This window comes from Ostrinia nubilalis, chromosome 2, assembly GCF_963855985.1.
Source record: "Ostrinia nubilalis chromosome 2, ilOstNubi1.1, whole genome shotgun sequence".
In the NCBI taxonomy this organism is placed as follows: Eukaryota; Metazoa; Arthropoda; class Insecta; order Lepidoptera; family Crambidae; genus Ostrinia; species Ostrinia nubilalis.
Genome location: NC_087089.1, coordinates 8,174,316 through 8,196,931, shown reverse-complemented (window position 1 = coordinate 8,196,931; position 22,616 = coordinate 8,174,316). Strand labels below are relative to the sequence as shown.

Genomic DNA, 22,616 nt, shown 5'->3' with positions numbered 1-22,616 from the left:
TTGAGGTTGATCATTTTATATTCGACGTCGACAACACATCATGATACAATGCTGAGTCGAGGAACGAGGCGACATCACATTGGATTTATGTGTAAGACCGTTATGAAGAAAACACTTTTTTGACTCTTCGGATCATCGAATCTCAGAAACGCTGACTCTTAGGAGAAAGTGTATAGACAATTTTGATAGATAATTGTATGGTCATACATATTTTTGTGATAAAACTTACCGTTTAGCTGAAAATCTCAAAAACCCGTATTTTTTAAGATTGACCTTGAATTTTTTTTTTAGCACATGTCGGATCGATGGGGACTTTTCACAGTTAATTCATAATGGTGCTCCGAACATGCGTACCAATTTTCAGCTGTATGCGAATTAATGCAGGGTTCATGTCTAATTTGACTGGAATATTCATACAAATCGGATTTTATACAATTTATAATTTTGTATGAAAATTAAAAAATAAATAAATTATGAAATCAAATTTCTGACTTCACCATACCATTTATATGACCATGTTAACATGGGCTAGTATCAACTCATATACCCATTTACCTAACACCCTGTATAGTACCTCAAACCAAGAACAATAATTCCTAACTACTTGTAGGTACGAGATTCTTGTATCAATGTATATAGCTTATTAGATTTCATTCAATAAAACAAAAGAAGTAAATAAATACTTGTATTTTTGTTAAATAAAGATAATTAAACAAATATTATTTATTTCCAAAATGTGTAGCCATGAAGAACGGGGTGCGGTTCACTAGAATTGCGGCCAGGAACGGACGGTCCGCTTCGAAGCGGGGCACGGGCGGCTCCATGAACAACGCCGTACACATTGCAACAGCCATAGCTGAAATATTTTGTAATTTATTCAAGTAATGCAAGCAATTGATTAACGATACGTAGATTTTACAGGTTTAATCTATGGTAGTACGATAAGCAATAGGTATACATAACTCCGACATTTTACCAATACCACCACCGAAAATACTTCTAGCCATGACAAACAACATCTACATTATCTGATTCTAATCAGGAAACATTGAAAATTACCACTTACAAACTACCTATCTAAGTAGTACTTATTAAGTACTTATTTATACTTAGGTCAGTCACGCAAATAATCCTGGATGATTGGCGCTAAAGTGCAATAGTTTACGCCCGTATTTAGAAACATTACTATGAGGTCTTACAGTGCGCGTTGACGAACAGGGTGACGCACGAACCAATCACAGAGCTCTATTCAACGCTGTGCGTTCGATTTGCTTCTTCACTTAAGCAAGCATCGTTTGTGAATACGGACGTTAGTCTTGAACCAATAGGTAGGTACTTGCTATAGCAGATGAGTGCATAATTATTAGGTAGTGTCTGCCTGGAAAACCGTGTTTCATCTTATATCTTCTTATATATATATAAATCTTATCTATTATATAAAAGAAAGTCGTGTTAGTTACTCCACTTATAACTCAAGAACGGCTGAACCGATTTAGCTTTTTATCCCGTTATTGATTGCCATTAAGGCGGAACAAAGTTCGCCGGGTCAGCTAGTTGGTAATAAGCAGTGCTGTGAAATTACCCACTGCCTACCTAGAAATAAAATTACTCAGTCCCCACTAACTTCATATCACGTTTCGGTTGGTAGGTACCTACTTTAATTTATCAAAGTAAAAATTTGTTGTCTTTCTGGTAGGTAGGTACTTCGACCCGGGATCAATCAATTCTTAAATTTCTTTCATGATTTGCATCTCTCGTGTCTGTCGCTAACATTAGATTTGATTCAATAAAACAAACGAAGTAAATAAATACTTGTATTTCTATTCAAAGACAATTAAACAAATATAATATGTATTATTAATATTATTTTCCAAAATGTTTAGCCATGAAGAAAGGGGTGCTGGGCACGGGCCTCCGCCATATCGAATGACAAATAATCGAAAATCAAAATATCGAACACGTTTCATCGTTCCAGAATATCGAATGATCAAAATATCGAACGATCAAAATATCGAATGATTAAAATATCGAAAGTCGATCTTATGCTGCATAGTGTAATAGGAAAATGGAAGTAACTATGGTACCCTAAAGTGGAAAATAAAAAAAAAATCTATATTAATTATGTTTTATTTATATTAATCATAAGAAATTTAGCTAAATCCGCTATATTGATTTTCGATATTTTAATTTTGAGTTTGAGTAAATTCTATCTATAATTTTGAGTTTCAGATACTTCGGCATTTCTGCGAAAGAGGGTAGACCGATATGTCTGCCCATAACATCTCACCCGCAAGTTTCCTCAGTTACTCCGTGACCATGGCACTTGCAACAATGCCGAAACATCGGAAACTTAAAATTAAGCTACACGGTAGCTTGGTAGCTATCCCGTAAATAATAATAATTATTTTAATGAACATGAAAGTTTAAAACAATATGTTTTTCTTTTAATTTATGAACGTAACGTATTTTACCGCCACCGAAAACACTTCCAGCAGCAAATAATAATATCTACATTAGAAATTCTTATTTCCTTCTTTTACTTATTCATCTTCTCATTTATAAACGAAGAGAATTATCTTGTGCAGTTTTTAAATTATGAGGCTGTACCAACCAAATGTATTATGGAAGCCGGAAACATTGATTTTTCGGATAGATCCTGTTTATTCTGTAACGTAATTATTGTACCGTTTGATAGAGCTCGTGAAGCAATTTCAGGATCAGTAACCAGTTTTTCGATATCTTGTATGGTTTAGAAATAATCGAGTGAGATCACTTATCGTTTCCACCCTGTATAGTCGATTGATTGGCGATACAGGGCAGAGCAACGGTCAGTGCCTGTTTTAACACTATCAAGGCGCCCTCCAACTGCAATTCAAACCCATACGAAAAAATTGGCCAAGTGCGTGTCGTGCCACGCGTAGTGTAGGGTTCCGTAGTAGTCCGTGTTAACAAAATATATATTTCAGAAGCAAGCAATTACTTCGCCTAAAGTCACTTTTAATATTTTCTTTTAAGTAATTTTCATTAGGTACGAAATTTTATAATAAGTACATGACTAGAGAGTAGGCGCACACCGTTGATTTTTTATCGGCCGATAGTTTAGTCGGGCAGTTGATCAGTATGGGCATTTATGGGAGTGCGCACACTACGCCGCGGCGCCGATTCGATTTGGCCGATTCTTCATACAAATTAAATGCGGGCACAAACTATCGGCCAACTAAAAATCAACGGTGTGCGCCCTCTTAAACTACTATTACTCTTAAACTAACTGTTATATCTTAACCGTTTTAGTTTTCCTGGAAAGTACTATTATTGTGAATTTTTCCAGATTTTTTAAGACAACAGTTTAGTTTTTAAAGGGGGGGGGGGGGGGGCACCCTACTCGAACAAAAATTTGGACTTTTAACTTAAATATTTTGCAAACCGATCCCTAAATCGAAAAATAGTCTTAGAAACCCCTAAGTCATTTAAAAAGACCTATCTAACGATACCCCACACGATGGGTTAGAAGATGAAAAAGAAATTCATCCCCACTTTACATGTAGGGGAGCTACCCTAAAAAATTTTTTTTTTCAAAATTTTATTCTACCATTTTGTCGGCGTGAGGAGGTATACCATACCTCCACAAAATTACAGCTCTCTAGTGCCAAAAGTTTCCAAGCAAAACCTCGGACGGACAGACAGACTTGACGAAACTATTACCTTGTCAGGACTACGGAGCCCTAAAAAGGGAAAACATATAATGAAATATAGGATAGTTTGGGTACTAAATTGCTCAAAGGCTCAATCATAGAAAAACCGCCGTTTAGTGATTTTTTGTTATTCTTCATTTAGTTATACGTTAGATACCTACCGTTAATTTATATTCCCTCTGTAGTTGGCAGTGAAGAGTACGGTGTCAAACTCTTCTACGATGAATAACTGGAAGGGTCGATCAGCTCGGAACGCAGGTCTGGCGAGCGGTTTAAGACGCTTGCACTTTTTGTCACCAATTAATACTGAATCAATCATAATATGATATCACTGTAATTTGTTTTACTACCAAAACATAATATTTATACCTCGTTTTTATTACTCAGTTCTCAATAAAATTATTTGCATTCAACTATTAAGTTCCCTTCGACCTAGTAAAATATTATACAGGGGTTTCTTGTAAGGTGTCAAGCCGAAGGCAGATGATAGGTGAGGACTAGACCTATAGATTTCACCCCCATGTATGTTCTACGATTTTTCGTAGTTTAGAAGTTATCGTAATTTTGTTAGAATTATTATGGAATATTTTCATATTCCCTGTTGTATACCAGATGAAGAGCAAGAGCTTCCTCGTTATGGATAAAAAATGTTCTGTTCAATTATTGTCTCTAAATGTGTTCTACGTAACATAATCTTAGGGGATTTCAAACATTAGTTAGTCCTAAGAAAGTCAAAAACATGTAACGGAATCTCCGACTTACCACTTTAGTGGAGCGATTACAGAAAATAATGGCCTATTAAGTACATGTTTTTTGTGTTATTATGAAATTTCAGAAAACTGCGCAGTTTTTAAAATTATTTTGGACCTATGGAAGTTTTTTTTTTTCAAACATTTAAGTTGAAAATTTTAGAATGTTCTGCTAAAAGCATATTTTTTTATGTTTCTAGCAAAAATTTTGTATCTTGCATCAAAGATAGGAAGGTGATTATTTTTTTCAAACATCTGCAATTAATAGGCAATCTGTCAAAAAAAAGAAATCTGAGAAAAGTCAACCCAAAAAACAAAAATTTTAAGGCCTCACTAGGTCATAAAATTTGAAAAAATCACAAAATTAACGATAACTTCTAAACTACGAAAAATCGTAGAACATATTACATGGGGGTGAAATCGATAGGTCTAGTCTTCACCTATCACCTGCCTTCGGCTTGACTCCTTACAAGAAACGCCCGGTATAAAAGTCAAGCAATGAAGATGAATAGCATGATGCCGTAGTAATAGAGACAAGTCATCTGTTTGAGACAGAAAAACTGCACTACAATTATTTAAAAAAAAAATCATTATATTTATACCAACTAAATAACATCTCATTCACAGACGCAACTTTTTCTATTTGTTACTTAATTATTGTGAAGGAAAATAGGAAGGGTAAATTATTATCATTACAACAAATATGTACCTAGGTATATCAGTAGGATAGCTTAAGTACTAAATTGCTCAATCATGGAAAAACCGCCGTTTAGTGATTTTTTTGTTACATTATACATATACCTACAGTTAATTTATATTCCCGAAAAACCGCCGTTTAGTGATTTTTTTGTTACATTATACATATACCTACAGTTAATTTATATTCCCTCTGTAGTTAGCAGTGAAGAGTACGGTGTCAAATTCTTCTACGATGAATAACTGGAAGGGTCGATCAGCTTGAAACACAGGTTTGGCGAGCGGTTTACGACGATTGGACTTTCTTTTCTTGTAAAGTAATTCTGTATCAATCATAACATGATATCACTGTAATTTTTTTTTACTACCAAAACACAATATTATGTTTGTATTACTCAGTTCTCAATAAAATTGTTTGCAATCAACCTTTAAGTTGCCTTCCGCCCAGTAAAATATTATAATGAAAGCAAAGCAAAAGAAGCATGATGGTGTAGCAATAGAGACAAAGTCGTCCGATTAAACCCAGCCACATACTTAGCTATAATATATAATAATATTTTTATAGCTAGGCATATTACTATACATTTTCTATACTAATTTTCGAGATACCACACACACAGCTATAAATATATTTCTGTGACTATATGGTGTGCTATAAAAATATTAATATATATTATAGCTAAGTCTGTGACGGGCTTAAGACAAAAATTTACCTGCACTATTATATTGAAACGAAAAACTTTTTTTTTATTTACATCCCAACTAAATAACATCTCATTCACAGACAGAACTTTTTCTATTTGTTACTATTTTGGGGGAAAATGGCAAGGGTATTTTATAACTTTTTATGGGGATTTTGTTAGTATTGTCCTGTTACCATTTTAAGATTTGGATACCAAGTGGTTCTAAAAATACAAAATAAATATTACAAGTAATCTCTGGGCCCGATCCAATAAAATGATATCACTGATAGCCGCAAATTGGGCCGCTTGTTAGTGACTAAGGAGATTTATTAATATTAAAATTATAATTCTTCGATATGCGCCTATGAAAAGCGTGACATAGGGTCGGCTGAGCAGGGCGTAGAAAAATGGCCGATTGGCGCAAAACCACCGCGGCCTTATTGGTGGAGCAGCACTACGGCCAAATACACAGAAAAAAACTGCAATATAAATACTTTTTTCATGTGTGTTCTTTCATGAGCGGCCACATAATTTAACGATTTACTATTCTAATAACCACTGTATAACTGGGGGGTAAAAGTTGCTCGCGTCCGTAGGAAATACAACCTTTTCCGAGGCCCACCCTACACGTGCCCCCCGGGTGGTGCCAAATGAGCGACAACGCCGAACAACAGGCGGCGGTTAAATAACCTGACCATCTGGTGCACCATAAACCAAGAATTTATTTTATTTTATTTTATTTTTCTTTATTCAGAAAACCACAGCTCTTTATAATAATAATACAAACAGGTATTTTTGTTCTAAGAAGGACTAAATCCCTCCTAAAAGCATGGCCATGTCACTTTGGGAAAGCGACATGTGTAATTCTCCCATCCCCCTCCACTCCCCCCACACCTCACTAATCCTCACTCCTCCCCATCACCCCACTCCTCTCCAGTCTCCCACCCACCACACCCTACATAGCCGAACCGTGGCGGCGCATAATCACACCGGGCCCGCAAAGCCCTGGGGCACTAAATACCCCCTAAAAGCTCGCACCACACTTTCACCATGGGCAGGTGGCAGTGTGCGTTACTATCTTCCGCCCGCACACCTTATGATGGCAGACTTGAAAAATGTATTGCCCCAGGAGGGTACCACCGAAGGTGGAGAATCCCTCACCGGACCCAATCCGGTCTGTCCCACGTACTCTGGGGGGGACAAAGAATGCCACAAGCCAGGATCTAGCCTGGATTTATCATGCCTAGCAGAGGCGATCCCATCCACCGCGCCGGTCGACACCCTGTCGCCCTGGAACGTGGTGATGCACAAGCGGCCCAAGAAGGGCGATAAGAAGAAGCAGCAGGAGCAGCAACAACAACAACAGCAACGACAGGCAGCTACGCGGATGCGAGTCAATCGCATCTGCAGGTAGCGGTGACCACCGTCTCGCCGAGGGACCTCACAATGAGCCAAGCAGAGCAGATCCGCGTGGCTATCGATGATAGAATCGTGGATGCTGTTCTATCCCCAGGCACGCGTGCTCCGTCATTGCGCGGTCGTCCCTATCTTCATGAGGGGGCTTTCGCGTTTTGGTGCGAGGATGCGAGGTCCTGCGAATGGCTGGAGAACCAGGTGAAATCCATTCCCTCAGATATCCCGGACACAACCCTGACAGTTGTAAAGCTGTCAGAAGTAAGGAGGAAATTGAGAGCGGGACTTCTCCTACACAGCCACATCACCGACCCTGTGTTGCTGCAAAAGGCCATCAGTGCTCAGAACGAATGGTACAAGGTAGACACCTGGCAGTGCATCAGCGCCTCGGTGACAGAGGGAGCAGAACAAGCGGAGGAAGGTCCGTCGTCTAGGTACAAAGCAGTGTACCTGGTCCTGGGGATCCCTGAGGACCAAAAACAGACCATCCTCGATAGAGACCGTCGGGTATCACACCTATCTGGTGGTGGCTACATCAGATTCTTCAGTAGCAAGGAGGAAGAATCAGAGGCCACCGCCACAACCACAGCAGCGACGAAGGAGACGTCGACCCCAGAGCCTACCACCTCAGCTCCCCACCAGGGTCAGAGCGAGTTGGAGACATCCTCGCCACTAAGGACGGGAGGAGGGACCAGCGAAGACGAAGATGGCCTCCTCAACAGTCCCTAAGTCCATCGACGTCATCCAAACAAACCTCCAGCACAAACAAATAGCGGCGGCGTCACTACGCAGGGTGCTGGAGGTAAATAACAACAGGACCGTCGCCCTGATCCAAGAGATCTGGATCAGAAACAACAAAATCTGCGGCCTAAACAATACAGGAGGTAAGTTACTAGTAAACACCTCCATTGATAAACTAACAACGTGCATTTACATGCCGAACACGTTAAGCTGTACCATGTTAAATCAGTTCTGTTCCAGAGATGTCACCGCAGTGAAAACCGTGACAGAACAACAAACCCTAGTGCTAGCCTCAGTGTATATGCCAAGTGAGAATGCAGTTCCCTCACAAGAACTCACCGCACTGGTACAACACTGTAGAGAGCAGGCCTGGGGCTTGATCATCTCCGCAGACTGCAACGCACACCACCCGCTGTGGGGAAGTACGGATACAAACAAAAGGGGTGAGTTACTAACTGAATATTTATTCCAATCGAACCTGAATATTATGAACAAAGGAGCTAAACCCACCTTTGTAAGTATAAGGTACCAAACTATAATAGATCTGACGCTGGCAACACATGGGGCGGCGGAACTGATTGAAGGCTGGCATGTGTCAAACGAGCCATCCTTTGCGGACCACTGACGCATATGTCTACACTAATATTATAAATAGGAAAACTTTGTTTGTTTGTTTGGTTGTAATGAATAGGCTCAAAAACTACTAGACCGTTTTTAAAAATTCTTTCACCATTCGAAAGCTACATTATCCACGAGTAACATAGGCTAAATTTTATTTTGGAAAAAAATAGGGCTCCGTAAAATATGTAGGTAGATGTCCACGCGCGCGAAGCCGCGGGCGAAAAGCTAGTTACCAAATAAAAATGAAACTAACAGACCCTGTTCCATATCGCAACCCCCGTAAAACCGATATAACAAGGTATACTAAAATACTAACCAAAACACTAGACGATACACAAATGACAGATGTAACACTTAGCACTAACAATATAGAGCTAAACATACAATACCTCACAACTGCCCTAACGAAAAGCTACGAAGAGTCATGCCCAGAAGTTACTCCCAAAGTTGCGAACAAAGGTTCCTGGTGGGGACCGGAACTTGAACGCCTTCGGAAAAAACTCAGGACACTTTTTAACCGAGCGAAAAACACCAGAACCAATGAAGACTGGAACAAATACAAAGAAGCACAGAAGCACTACAAGAAGCGGATCAGATTCCGTAGTAGAGAACACTGGCGCAATTTCTGTAGTAGCATAAACTCAATAAGCCAGGCTGCTAGGATTAAGAAAATCCTATCAAAAGGTGATCTCAATCTCCTGGGCTTCCTAAAGAAGGAAGACGGCACCTACACGAACACGGAAGATGAAACAAGCGCAATGCTGCTAAAAACACACTTTCCGGGTTGTAAGATCACATCGATCGCAAGGTGGCAGGACGAACAACAAAGCACACCGACAACCGAAGAGTGGAAAATCGCCAATAGTATAGCAACAGCGGATAAAGTAATTTGGGCACTAAATAGCTTTCAACCCTTTAAATCCGCAGGACTGGACGGAATCTTCCCATCGCTATTACAATGGCAAACAGCCCAAATACTAAAGCACCTAGTACGGATATACCGGGCATGCATAGCTTTCAAATACATACCCAAGCCATGGAGGGAAGCAAAAGTAAACTTTTTACCGAAACCGGGAAATGAAGACTACACACAGGCAAAATCCTTCAGACCAATTAGTCTAACATCGTTCCTACTAAAAGGACTGGAAAGATTGGTAGACCGGACCGGATCTCAGGGATGGCGTGCTGAAAAGCAAACCACTACACCCCCAACAACACGCCTACAGGAAAGGCAGATCAACAGAGTCGGCTCTACACATGGTAGTACATAAAATAGAGTCGGCCATCACAAACAAAGCGTCAACTCTTGCTGTCTTCATAGACATAGAAGGAGCCTTTGATAAAACAATGCACAACAGCATAAACCACGCCCTGGAACAATTCAACGTAGAACCAGCCGTAAGAAGCTGGGTCACTGAACTAGTTAGTAAAAGGGCGGTTCAGGTGGTGGCGAACACGACTACCAGAGCAGAGGTTGTCAGAGGATGCCCTCAAGGAGGCGTCCTATCGCCACTGCTATGGAACATGGTAGTGGACAGTCTGTTAAGGAAACTAAATGACAGAGGGTACACGGCTATTGGATATGCAGATGACATCACCATACTGTTAAACGGAGAGGCTGAAAACGTGCTATGTGAAATAATGCGTTCAGCCCTAAACATTGTTGAAAACTGGTGCAGCGACCACCAGCTGTCAGTAAACCCAAACAAAACTGAACTAATCCTTTTCACTAACAAAAGGAAACTACCAGAGCTCCAGCTACCAGAACTCTTTAAAACAAAACTCTCCCTCTCAACACAAGTGAAGTATCTGGGCATCACCGTTGACCACAAATTGAACTGGGCGAGTCACATTGAAAACAAAACAAAGAAGGCCTGTATAGCATTTTATCAGTGTTAAAGACTCATTGGTAGCAGATGGGGTCTTAACCCAAAGATAACACTTTGGCTCTACACATCAGTTATCAGGCCCTCTATCACTTATGGATCAGTTGTCTGGTGGCCCAGAACAAAACTATCCACAGTAAGATCAAAACTCCAAAGCCTGCAACGTCTAGCAAGCATAGCGGCCACTGGTTGCATGAGAACCACACCATCTGCATCACTTGAGTACCTTCTGAATCTTAGACCCTTAGATCTCATCATTCAGGAGGAAGCGCAAGCAGCCGCTCTAAGACTTAAAGGAAACGGCATATGGAAGCATAACAAGGAGACAGGACACTCTGTGATCCTGCACAAAACCATAAAAGAAATACACCTCACTGAGGCACCCATCGATAGGATACCCTGTGAATATATCTTCGACCGAAGATATAATATCCAACTTACAGCGGAAACGCGAGATTACTCTGGAATCAATGAAGTTAGGATATACACGGACGGCTCCAAAACTAAAACGAGTACAGGAGCTGGTGTCTTCTCGAATGACCTTAATATAAGAATATCAACAACATTAGATAAACACAATACAATTTTCCAAGCAGAATGCATTGGAATTACCAAAGCAGCACAGGCGGTAGCAGCCAGAGACATCCGAGGTCTAAACATAAGAATTATCTCGGATAGTGCATCCGTACTGCAAGCGCTACAAAGCAACACAATAACAACGGCCCTTATATTGGAATGCCATGAAGCGCTCCAAGACATTGCAGCTGTAAATGGCGTTACCCTGCAATGGATCAAAGGGCACAGTAACTCTTTAGGCAACGACGCAGCGGATGAACTGGCAAGAAGAGGTTCGGATACAACAGTATTTGGCCCGGAACCAATACTGCCGATACCACAAGCACAGATCAGGAACTGGCTGCGTTCCAAAACAGAAGAATAACACCACACAGAATGGAAAAATAGCGAAGGATGCAGGCAAACAAAAGATGCGGTTCCGGACGTATCGAAAAAGTTCTCCCGCAGCCTCATCAGACTAAACAGGGACAGCATCCGCAAGGTCCTAAGTGTCATAACCGGACACTGTATGCTAAACAAGCACCTACACAACATAGGTGTCACAGACAGCCCACTGTGCAGGGGGTGCATGGAGGCAGAGAAAACACCGCAGCATGTGCTCATGGAGTGCAGTAGCGTGGAAGAACAACGGGCTCAATTTCTTCGATCACCATCGTCGCTACAGGAGGCCTGCGGCAGCCTAGACGGGCTGCTCGCCTTCTGGGGGGATCTGGGGTGGTTGGAGTAGGAAGATAAACCACAAATCGCGCACAATGGCCCAATGATGAGGCTAAGTGCGGTATTCGATTGCCCTGCAAAACTAACTAACTAACCACTGTATAACTTATACGGAGTGTTGATTTCAGTCCTCGCCATATTTATTTAGGTGATCTATTATGACTGATATGTATAAACGCATTATCCACCAAAAACAAATTACAAACGAAAGTGGAATTTTTAGCGAACATTTTCCGCGCGACATCTACTGTACTGTGGCTCGCAATTACTGCAATGCATTTACACTGTGGCACCATAGAGCTACGCGGATCGCTCTCTTATCATGTCCATCATATCGGATAGCCTACTGAAGGAAGCCACGTAAAATAGGTAGTGTAAATAGGTGTTTTTCTTTGACTAACTAAAGAAAGTTAAAGTTCGTTTTAAATTTTTTTCGAAGTCAATTTTTTTACTGGTTCGTGATCAAAATAAGCTACTTAATCAACTCCCTAAATATAGCGAGGATTGAAATCAACACCCTGTATAGTACGACTAAACCAAATTAATTACTATATTATTTACCCAGTACCGTATATAGTTAGTCTAGAGCCCATTTAAAAGTTTAAAGTAAATCTACTTAGGGGTAATCTTAAATGGGTATAATTAATTAATCATTTACATTCAGAATGGAGAAGTATAGACAATTTGGTATCTTCTTGCTCATAAAAAAAGGAATAACCATGTTTAAGGTCAGTCAAAACAAAGATGAGTGAAATACTTGCTACATTCAAATCGGAAAATTACCTACTCAGGGCATTTACGAGATATGAAAATATGTATAATAAGGCTGAGTTGCACCATCTTACTTTAACTTTGACAAACGACAAAAATCTGTCAAACTCCATTCAAAAAGCACAGGTTTTGTCATTGTTACGGTTAAAATAAGGTGGTGCAACTCAGCCTTAATATTATGTCTTTTATTATAACAACGACTGTAAGTACCTATATTATTAAGTAATCTGTGCTGCAACTGAACTAACTACTGTAACAACTCATACGAAACACTATAAAGTACCTTCAAAAGTGAGAAACTTACTTCTTGCCATTTTCCCAGTTATAAGACAGGTGTTAGGGTGAATATCTCCTTATTATATAGGGTTTTTTTTTTATAGAACTTCAAAATGAAATAAAATATGTAAAAATATATTTTATTCATATGGCATTAGTCTTGTTTAAAAGATGTTCTTATGGCATTTATCCTTCAAAATGATTTCGGGCCTAAGGGTGCCACGGTTGGCTCAAATGTAGCGTAATAGAGATGTCCAATTTTCAATTTCTTTTTCGGGCAATTGGGGCCATACATCGGCAATAACGTGACGAATTTTGGCATTCACTTCCGTAGTTTATCTGCGCAGTAGTGGACTTCACATATCCCCAGAGAAAATAATCCATAGGCGTGAGATCACCCGATTGTGGAGGCAAATTCAAAGATCCATCACGTGAAATTATGCGCTCATCGAATGTTTCCCGCAATAAATTGAATGTGTCGCGTGCTGGTTGGATGGTAACACCATCATGTTGAAACCATAGCTTTGCCACATTAATATCATTCATCTGAGGAATGAAAAGTTACGAAAATTACGTCGACCGTAATATGGACATTTGTATGGAAAACTGAACCATGTTTTTTAAAATACATTTTTGCACAATTTGCAAGCGTTGTTCTGAAGTAATTCTATTTAACTATGAAATGCCAAAACATACTATCCACAAATGTACCACCAACTATCAAATTAACTATCACTAGAAACAGTGTAACCAATTTAAAGTTGTATACCTCTAAAAAAACACCCATTATTAATCGTCAGACAAATATTTTAAGGAAAAAAGGAGTTTAATGTTAATTGTAAAGTAGATATTTTACAATTCCATTAATAATATGACGTCTAGTCTCAAACTAAACTAAGATTGATTGTCATCTGGAACCATTAGAAATATGACCTGTCAGGTCTTAAGTAGGTATCCATGTATGGAAATACAGGCAGAAATATGAAAATTGATGTTATTAGATTCATATAAAAGTACCCACACCACTTTTTGAAAGTTGTCAATACTGCATAAATAAATGGCGCGTTATTTCGTAATTTACGAATCGAAACCAATCAATTAACTATGTCTTCTTCTACAAGCAATATCTGACACTCTTATAATTTGCATTAAATTTTACTCACCAGTAGTTCCATAAGATATCAAATTGTCAAAATAGTCTCCTAAGCTACGGTTGCGGTTCAGTTCACAAACTTGAGAACGGGCATTAAATGGGCGTTCCCAGCTTCTGCCCTAGGGGAGGGCTAGCCATACCTAGCTTCTGGTCTAAGGGGGGGCAAGTCAGTTTTTTTTAGGTCAGATCGTTTGACTTAGCTTCTTCAAAGCGACTGCAGCGCTTGCTCTGAGATTTCCAGGGGGTAGGTACGCCCTTGTGTTGGGCGTTTTACACCATGAGATCTATTGACACCGTGACAACACGCCATAGTTTGGCGACCTCTAGTTTGAATTGGGGCCATACAGTACTTATTATTATTCTGTGGCCATACTTCAAAGTAACCGGACTACGATACTTCATAATGGTAGTTTTTCCGTTTCAAAAAGATCAATGAAGATGAAACGCAAACTATTCGGTGATTGAAATAGAAATGCTCTCGTTTTGAAGTTATCAAGTACAAAAAAAAAATAAGCAACCAAAATATCCTGTACATAAATATCAGGAGTCAAAAAAACATACATCTCAAATCATGAAACCACTGTCACATGTAAGCAATGGCTTATAAAAATATGAAACAGCCATAAAGTATAGCAATTTCGATATGAAAATTATCCATGGTTACGTCAAATTGCAAGTATTTTCCATTTCATTAAATAGGCAATTCAGCTGAAGGCCATCGGATACAACGAATTGATTAAAAGTTCAAGGTATTAATTAATTAGAACAACGAATTGTCTAGATTTATATAAATATTTAATATATTAAGCAATATAAATACAACAGTTCATATAATTTTGCACTTTATATTACATAATTAGGTTTTATACTTATTATTAAAATACTTTCACTGGGGCGGACGTATTATTTTAATGTTACAATAAAATAATCAAATATAATTTTAATTAAGTAGCTACTCGATTGGATCGCACTAAAGAAAATACAAATATTAGTTTAATGTGAACGTTACGTATATTTTTAAACAGAGATTTCCAACCCGATATTTTTAGTGCATTCAAACAGTACTTCTGGCAAAAATGTGTTTTCGTACGTTATTGTTTCCCGTTGAAAGTTCCGATGAAGAGGCCAGTTCGAGCGTTCGTTTCGAAGAGTACGTAGAGGAATGCACGGTCCGCTCTGAATTCAGGCGACGGCATCGGCGCACACCGCATCATCATGATCATGCCTGCACGAACACAAACCCCACATCAAACAGCGTACACTCAACGAGGGCTAACTTATTTACACTCACCAGTTGGCGCCACTAGCAGAGTAAATACAAATGAGTAGGTTATCTTTATAGAAACACACATTTGTGTTTGCCAATACGTATGCGGCGCGCACCCACACACTGACAAAATTCGGCGCAACTCCCTGCTAATCCACGCTAAATTTTGTCAGTGTGTGCGTGCGCGCCGCATACGTATTGGCGCGCTCACATACAAACCGCGCTCGGTGCGTTTCTATGAAGATAACCTACTCATTTGTATTTACTCTGCCACTAGCGAGGAAAGTTCTGACACTCGACAGTGGCGCCAACTAGTGAGCGAAATGCGATAGCCCTCATGATAAAAGATAAGTGAGCTATAGCATTTGCGCTCACCAGTTGGCGCCACTGTCGACTGGCGGGAACTTACTCGCCTGGTGAATGCAAATGCGATAATACACTCACCATAATAATATCGACAATTACGAATCACTGAGAGCGCGACACTGTATTACATCGACGTCTAGCTTTCATTCACTTCATAATCGATAAAATGTTATATGGAGCACAAATAGTTTTTCCATTCGTGTTTAATTTAAAAGTGTTTTAATAAAGCCATGTTGTGCACTTTTCACTACTTGTAAAATTGTGGACTTCATTAACTTGTCTTTGTGCATTAGGTTAAGTAAGTAATCAATAAATGAATAAACAAAATAAAATTAAGTAGAATAATTTGAAAGAGAGTACCTAGTAGGAATTTTAGTATTAATATTAGTGTCTAAAACGCTACATCTACATTCATTTTAAACATCCAGATTCATAGCTACATAATACCATAACTTAGTATCTACAAAAGTTGGGTGTAAGAAACTTAATAAAGGCACCGATGTCGTGCATATGAGATTCCTTGACTATAGCTCATCGTGTGGAGAGGACGGCGCGGGTGGTTTGTAGGTCGCTAGGAACAGAATCTGTCGTTGCGCCGTAACACACCACAGCGCTGGTCGGTCGACGGTGAACTCCTCCTGGAGTTCAGCGCAGCGACGTCTCCGAACCGCGAACCCTATGCGCACACACACCCACATCCAACCATTATTGAACGCAACACTACATCATCCCAAACACTAGACAAGGCCACGTGACGCATTGTTACACCCCATCCAATTTTAGTAAATTCATAGATGTTAAAAAGTGTTTTTTTAAAGTTGTAAAAATTTCGCGTTTTACATAATTAAATGAAATTTGTCATTTTCATTCTTTTAACTACGGAACATTTTTTTTTTATCGTAATCGTAGGTATTTAATATGGTGGAACCAATCCAAGCACCACCAAACAAGGGTTAAGGAAGGTTTATATTCACCATGACATAATTGATTTATACTGGTTTTAGTAATTTACTCCTGACACCCGACCCTGTGTTTAAACACTACATTTGAAAGTTTGACATACATTAATAAGTAACGTTATTTTTACACCAACTCAGTTATGATAGACCTTAGATATTAATAACAAAAATGTGTTCTGGGGGGAGTCTTAAAAACATTTTTAAAAGAAACCCTTTTAAGAATCTTAATTACCAAATTTTAAGAATCTTAATTACCAATGTTTTCATATAATAATGAAATAAAAAATACGTTTTGATTTATAGAGATATTAACTGCAAAATTTACTTATTTTCCCACAAATTTGCAATTAAAAATATATGTTTTCACTTTTCATAAATAAACAAAATATCATAAATAAAATAAGGAAAAATAATGAAATAAACACCATGAAGAAAGTTATTTGGTCAAGCGAAAGTAAATAAAAATAAAATAGTAAACGCAAATTATAAACACATCGCAAAAAAAGGTTAGATTTTATCACTGTTAGAATGTAAACATGCAAGCCCAAACAAAGCGGCACCAATAAAACAGACCATTTATCATAAAAACACAATAAAGACTGATTTTCAATCTCCAGACAACTATTAGCTCAAGGAAAGTTCGAGAAAGAGACAAAATGTTAAATGTATAATTCAATTAAAAGTAGTAGACAGACTGTCGATGGAAAATCGAGCTTTATAGAGAAAATGCGTAATTTACCAACATTTGCATCATTTAGTAAACCGTCAGTTTATTAAAATAAAGTAAATGCAAGATTATCTAACTACCTTCTTAACATAAATAGCATCTTTTAAATTAAGCCGCAATTTATTAGTTTTCTTCAACTAAAGACGTTTATCCATAAATTTTGGCAGCAATGCAAGCCGCAATCCGATATTCAATTGAGAATTTTAAGTCTCATAGATGCGTGGGCAACTGTCTTCGCATGCCAAAAAGTGGGCAGTTGCATAGATAGATTACTCATAACCGAAAAATCCCGGGAACATGCTAGGGCATGATTATACATAATTATATGAAATACTTTGCTCAGTGGATTGTACCATATCAGTGTATTTGAAAACTCTAATTTTTCAATACTAATAATTCCGATTTGCTTTAATAAACACTGCCGTATTACCAAATGATGCAATAGTCACGGGATCAAACAAACGCTTACCGGTGGCTGCGGCGGCCTCGGCGCCTTCCTCGTTGACTTCAATGAATGCCTTCTGGACGGCTTTGGACACGTACAATGGCTCGTCGCAGTTCAACACTTTAGTCAGGCCTGATGGGCCTTTGGAGTTAAATATCGACTTGATCCCAAGCTGAAAACATGACAATATAATTTGAAAATAAAAATAACTTGAAAAAATCTAACCACCGGAATTTAACCCACAAATTGAACTCTATGTTAAAAAACAAATTAAATAACTATGACAGTATAATTTTGAAAATCTTGATAATATTTATTTATTTGAAATGTGTTGAGATAAAAGCTCATCATACAACAAATAGGTAACAACACATGTGGCAAAATCACAAATTGCATCATTGTCTAAGATGTATGTGCTGTGCATGTCTTTAATCTTTATAAATAGGGGTTAAAATGTCATGATTATCAATAATTTAACGGATGATGTAATAGCAAAGTATTTGTTGTTCTTTGTACAGTCGACAGCACGTCAACGTAAACACTGTGGTATCTTACGTAGTTGCGATATGGGCGACTTTGCAACGAAAATGTAGTCTGATGTGCTTTCGTCTGTACATTATTAAATTAAATCCATCCACACATTAATTTCACGTGTATAAGTTAAGTGACGCAAAACAATATCTACTATTCATTATAAAAGTAAAAAATATGCATTCCATAAAAGTTTGCTACAGTGCAGAAATAAAAAAGGAATTTAACCCTGAACGAACGCATATTAAATCAACATACCTTAAACAGCAAGGTGTTGAGGTCGATTTCTGTTTCGATTTTGAATTTGGGCATTGTGACTTGAACCTTGGTGGAGAACATTTTCCTTTCGACTTCTCCTAAGAGGTCGAAGCCACCCGCCAACTTCTTCAGAACTCCATCAAGACCTTCGACTTCTCTAGGGAGTACGATCAACATGCTCGCCTCTCCACCAACATAGCTCATTTCCAACAGCTGAAAAGGGACATAAGTAGTTTTAAACTTTCTGTATAAAATGTTTGGAAAGTTTAACTGTCTATCAATATTTATAACGATGTGTATTTTAAAGACTTTATAAATTATAAAAAAAGAGGCTGACAATAGTGACTGAGTTTCTTGCGCTGCTTCTTCTCAGCTGGCCCATTTATTGTCCCGAAGCAGTTGTAGAGTTAATACCGGGACGTGTAAATGTGTTTTTTAAAAGCCATATTGCAAACATAAAATGAGTTGTATGAGTTTTTTAGGCTTTTTTGCACATCTATCACTGGTCCATGAAGACACTCATGAACACACACGACGAAAAGTAGAGACCTATTTTATTGAGATATTCGAATCAAGGAAAAAATTGCTACAAGCAAGAATGTGAGCAGTGAAACAGTACAGATTGGTACAGATACTATTTCAAGGCGGATAGATAACATATGAATAGATAGGTATTAGGTCAGATGTTTAAATTTGTAAAATATCGTAAGTGTTTACATTCATCTATTTTCGTACCTGCGCGTTTAATGCTTCACTTTCGCCGTATCTGAAGTTATCCTCCTTGTACATCATCGGCACTTGAATTGTGGTCGTAGCATTTACATGGAAAGGTTTATCCATGGTATGCATTGGGTCGAACTTTTTGCTCCATGTTCCCTAAAATATATGACAAATATAAGATAAAATAACAACAGCAAAGAAAGTGAACAGTACAACTTCACCTGATCGTCGGTCCACCTAGTGGGCCGCCGACTCGTGGTCGCCACAATACTCAATCGTTTACTGCTTTAGCACATTAGCGCATTGACATTTGACATGTTAAAGGTTGGGTCTAGATTTAAATTTTCCCATTATTCATACTTCTTCGTACTTACCTTAAAATAGATTGCATTTACAAGAACAAGACGCGTGTATCTATTCAAGTCATCCTCAGATATCAGATCTTTAATTCTGTTGTTAGTTTTGTCCTCCACCTGAAAAAGATGGTGAGTATTAATTTGTTTTCAAGCATGGTCGAAAACCGTGATATTTTTACCCGTAACAAAACTTCAACGACAACAAATCGCTGAGTTGCGATCCTAACGAGTAACCGTTCTATCGAAATGACCCTTGTGAATACGGTTTTAGAACTGTTTTTCAATGGGAAGACGTAACAAAACTTCAACGACAACAAATCGCTGAGCTGCGATCCTATCGAGTAATCGTTCTATCGAAATTACTCTTTGTGAATACGGATTTAGAACTGTTTTTCAATGGGACGACTTCTGAACGTCAGCGAGATCTTTATTGAATTGTTATATTATCCTATCCAGTAGGTTAAGGTTATCTATTGTTTTTGAGACACCCTGTATGTTGTTATAAAAGGTGTGTAGACTATAAAGTGACGTAACCAACCAACATCGTATAAAGAAAAATAATTTCATAAGATGCTCTTAAATTACACCACGTTGAGAAATTAGTGTAAAGCTAGGTTTTTCCAGCGGCTTCACCCGCGTGAAATTTTGTTTGTTATATAAATCATCTTAATTATAGCCTATGTGTTATTCTGGATTATAAACAATAAAACTGTAAAGTTTCATCAAAATACGTTCAGTAGTTTTTGCGTGAAAGAGTAACAAACATCCAGACATCCACACAAACTTTCGCATTTATAATATTAGTAGGATTAAGTAGTAGGATATCGCAATATTGATCAATACGGAGTAATATTAATTAAAATGCTACGCATAAATGTGGGCCTTACCCAAGTTTTGTTTCGTGTAAGAACAAAAGTATTTAATTATTTTGGACATTAAATAATCTAAAGATTGGTTTATCACAGTAAGCTATGTGTACTTAATCTTTTTCTAAAAACACCTATCGCGATGATAAAGTGGTTTGTTTAGTAATTCACCTAAATTTTAAATTAATTTGATATTCATGAATCATCATCATACATTTTTCTAGGGTGACGAAACTCCATAAAAAAAATTATCAGTGTAGTGCGTCATATTCATAATCATGTATTTTGCACTAGACACACATTTAGGCTAACGGATTTTTTAGTAATTTGCGAACTTCAAACTACTAACACTTTAAAACAAACATACCCATTTGTTGATAAGACTAGCCGCGGCTGCAGACTCCTCGAAGTTGACTTTCTCAAAGCCAGCGTCGAACACCTTAATGGCATCTTGCTTCAGCTCTGAGTGCAGGTCGTAAGCGCCCTCCATCACGTACACTTTGTTGGCCACGTTCAAGGTGACGCCCTTTATGGATTTCAGCTTGTCGGACACCACCGAGAAGCCTGATCGGATCTACAAGTTGGTAAATAGAAAATTGAACAACAGTCGACCTTATTGTCAGGTAGGTATTCTGAAAATTTAGAACCCTAAAAAACGTTGAAATATCGACACATGTTCGAGTGATTGATTTATTTGTATTATTTTATAGGACCAATGGAGTTTTTATATTTTTTGTTAGGTTTTCAATCAAGTTTTGCGCGTCATTTGAGATTTTGAGGTAGGTAGTTCGTATTCGGTTCGTAGACTTTAAGCTTATTTAGATTAATAAACTCTATGACTAGGTAGGCATTTTGTTATGAAAAATAGTTTATTGCAGTAAACAAGCATTTGGTTAATACTTAAGTATCAACCTGATAAAATGCGACTGCAGTGGAGTGAGCTAAGTCATTATCTATGTAACAAATACCATACATTAGTTATCTATTAGAAAAACCTACTTTATCGGCTTTTATACGTTACATATGCTGGAAATTCTGTTGAAGTGATAACATACAAATGGAAATGGTAAAATAGGAATTAGTAATGGGTAAACCATAAACATAGGTATGCGCTTATTATGGTATGACCTGGAAATCCCTTACAATATGTTCCCAATTAATGTACTTAAGTGTAAAACTTTCAGCAATGCACGTGCCTAAACCTATTACCAGCGTAATCTTATCACAAATCAACTGACATGTCATGTGGCTTGAAAAAGTAGAAATGGCAAATCGAAATTCGTGCTAAGTGAGTAATTATAAACACATCGTTGATGATAACTTTGGTTTCGTATATTAGAATAAGATTCAACACCTATAATTTTAGTACTTTCAGGCGCTTCATTCAATCTCTTGACAATTAATATCGATTTTTTTCATTATAAACTTTCATCCTCTAAAATCTAAATATTTCGATTGTAAAACTTAGGCCCGTCTTCGTAACTTCACCCCGTTTTGATAATCCCGTAGACCCCTAGTTGGTAGATGTTCTTTTCATATGGCCTCATTCAAACAACTTCGTTCTGCGGTTTAGGTACGAAAATTAAGAGCAGAAGTTACTTTAGCCCTAGCTAAGTAGGTAGGTACCTGGTCCTTATAATAAATCTTATATTGAGCTGCAGTTGGACTAACATTGTTGCAAAAAAAAGGTAACAGAATGTTCTTTGGCGAATACGAACAGAGTCGGAGTCCAGAGAGTGCATACGAATACGGTGACCACACGTTTTCGAAGATAGGATTAACACGAACACAACTCCATCAAGCTTTGTGATTTTAATGTAGTACAACATAAATTCAATGAACATTATAATAGGCCATTGTCCATTGTCAAGTAGGCGTGTGATGTTTTTATCGCGCGTAAAAACTGAACTATTCATCCAAATTATTTTGTGTAATTTTTTATCTATACAGTGTGAGTCACGTTAAAGTGTACCTACATATGAAAATAGATGAAACTAGACCTATTTATATCGACAAAAAATAGGTCAAAAAATTTTTGAGATTTTTTTTAATTTTTTTATAGACGTTTTTTTCTTCCATTTACTTATTGTAAAGAAAACGTAATAACTTTTAAACTTAGCGGTATATCCTGATAAAATAAACGATCG

At 37.9% G+C, this 22,616-nt stretch overlaps 1 protein-coding gene across 8 annotated transcripts in view; it reads right to left on the bottom strand.

Annotated features, from left to right (window-relative positions):
* The window catches only part of LOC135081817 (antichymotrypsin-2-like), a 47,613-nt gene that overhangs the window by 20,942 nt on the left and 4,055 nt on the right, over positions 1-22,616 (bottom strand). For 3 of the 8 annotated variants that reach the window (XM_063976603.1, XM_063976649.1, XM_063976617.1), the window contains exons 3-7: positions 20,837-21,043; positions 19,622-19,720; positions 19,263-19,403; positions 18,528-18,740; positions 17,763-17,910 (exon numbers count right to left, since the gene is read on the bottom strand). In XM_063976603.1, coding sequence (XP_063832673.1) covers positions 17,763-17,910; positions 18,528-18,740; positions 19,263-19,403; positions 19,622-19,720; positions 20,837-21,043 — 808 coding nt within the window. Of the gene's footprint in view, positions 1-669; positions 857-3,853; positions 3,999-5,312; positions 5,461-14,747; positions 15,200-15,984; positions 16,284-17,762; positions 17,911-18,527; positions 18,741-19,262; positions 19,404-19,621; positions 19,721-20,836; positions 21,044-22,616 lie in introns of those variants that run through there. The other 5 variants (XM_063976625.1, XM_063976610.1, XM_063976632.1 and 2 more) reach the window with 5 other exon arrangements.